A 1,240-nucleotide genomic window follows, 5' to 3' on the forward strand; every position below is an offset into this window, starting at 1 on the left:
CTCCAACCGAGCCCACTGCAACACCGCCAGCCGCCCTGCCGCCGCCGCCTCCATCCTCCTGCCCTTCCTCGCCCTCCTCTTCCTCCTCTGCTAAAGCGCCTCTTGCAAACCATGGAGGGGGATTTATTTTTAATTCCTCCCCCCCTTTTTACTTTTGGATAGCAGCGCCCGGGAAAGAGGAGGAAAAAAGAGACTCAGCGGCGCAAAAGCAGCCACCGGCGGTTTCATGCTGGGAGCTGCCTCTGTAAATACACGGTTCCTTCCCCTATAATTAGCATCGTTGCCTGCCCCATCCCGAACCCACTGCGGGATTTGGGATGGGAGCTGGAGCCTCGGCAGATAAAATCCCTTCTTTCAGCGAAACACGGTGGGGCTGGGTCCTAAAATGCCTCCTGGTCCCTTTGGCTGAGGACTGACCCCAGCATTCAACTCATCACACGTGTGGGTACCCAGAAACCACATGAAGATCAGAAAAAAAAAAAAAAAACCTTACCGGGTTAATTTGTTCCCAAAACCTGGGATTTTTTTGCCTCCTGGGTGATTTATTTTGCTTTTAAATCCTTGGGTTTAAGGCAATTTGCTGCCTCAGGGGGGAAGGAACTTGGGGTGGCTTCAGGGTATTGCAGGGAAGGGGATTTAAGGGGTGGTACCCGCTGGGGCACACCCTCTTCATTAGGATTTGGTAATGAGGGAGGACAATTAGGGGAGGGGGCAACTAGGGGAAGGGGCTCTTGCAGCCTGCAAGGTGCTGGGGGGAACTGAGGCCTGCCGTAGCATGGGAGAGGGGCCCTGGGTGTGCAAATGGGGCCATGGGTGTGCAAAGGGGGCCTTGGGTGTGCAAATGGGACCATGGGTGTGCAAATGCCACCGCGTACGTGGCAAATGCTGCCTGGGCTGAGCAAAAGGTGCCTTGCACGTGCAAATGTCACCATGCATGTGCAAACACCGCCCTGGCTCACCAAATGCCACCGTGTATGCGCAAATGTCACCGTCCACGTGCAAAAATCACCGTGCATGTGCGTACAGCACCTTGCGGGTGCAAAATGCCCCACCCCCCACCCCGTCTCCCCAGGCCCATGCAAATGCTGCCTGGCCGCCGCAAACACCACCTCTCCCGTGCAAATTCTGCGCAGGAGCGGCCCCTCGCACACCCCAGCTGCAGCATGCGATTGCACACACACACACCCCCCGAGCACCCCCAAAATCCCCCCTGGACCCCTCCGCTCCCCCTCCCCACCCC

At 57.3% G+C, this 1,240-nt stretch overlaps 2 protein-coding genes across 2 annotated transcripts in view; one reads left to right on the forward strand and one right to left on the reverse strand.

Annotated features, from left to right (window-relative positions):
• Nucleotides 1-94, forward strand: part of ALPL (alkaline phosphatase, biomineralization associated) — a 9,309-nt gene extending 9,215 nt beyond the window's left edge. The window contains 1 exon segment of the mRNA XM_009646565.1: nt 2-94. Within this exon segment, the coding sequence (XP_009644860.1) occupies nt 2-94 (93 nt within the window).
• A 621-nt stretch (nt 95-715) lies between these two features.
• The window catches only part of LOC104133198 (RAP1 GTPase activating protein), an 8,561-nt gene continuing 8,036 nt past the window's right edge, over nt 716-1,240 (reverse strand). Inside the window, exon 13 of the mRNA XM_035901878.1 lies at nt 716-738. Within this exon, the coding sequence (XP_035757771.1) occupies nt 716-738 (23 nt within the window). The remainder of the gene's footprint in view (nt 739-1,240) is intronic.

This window comes from Egretta garzetta, unplaced genomic scaffold (genome assembly GCF_000687185.1).
Source record: "Egretta garzetta isolate BGI_Z169 unplaced genomic scaffold, ASM68718v1 scaffold69, whole genome shotgun sequence".
Lineage (NCBI taxonomy): Eukaryota > Metazoa > Chordata > Aves > Pelecaniformes > Ardeidae > Egretta > Egretta garzetta.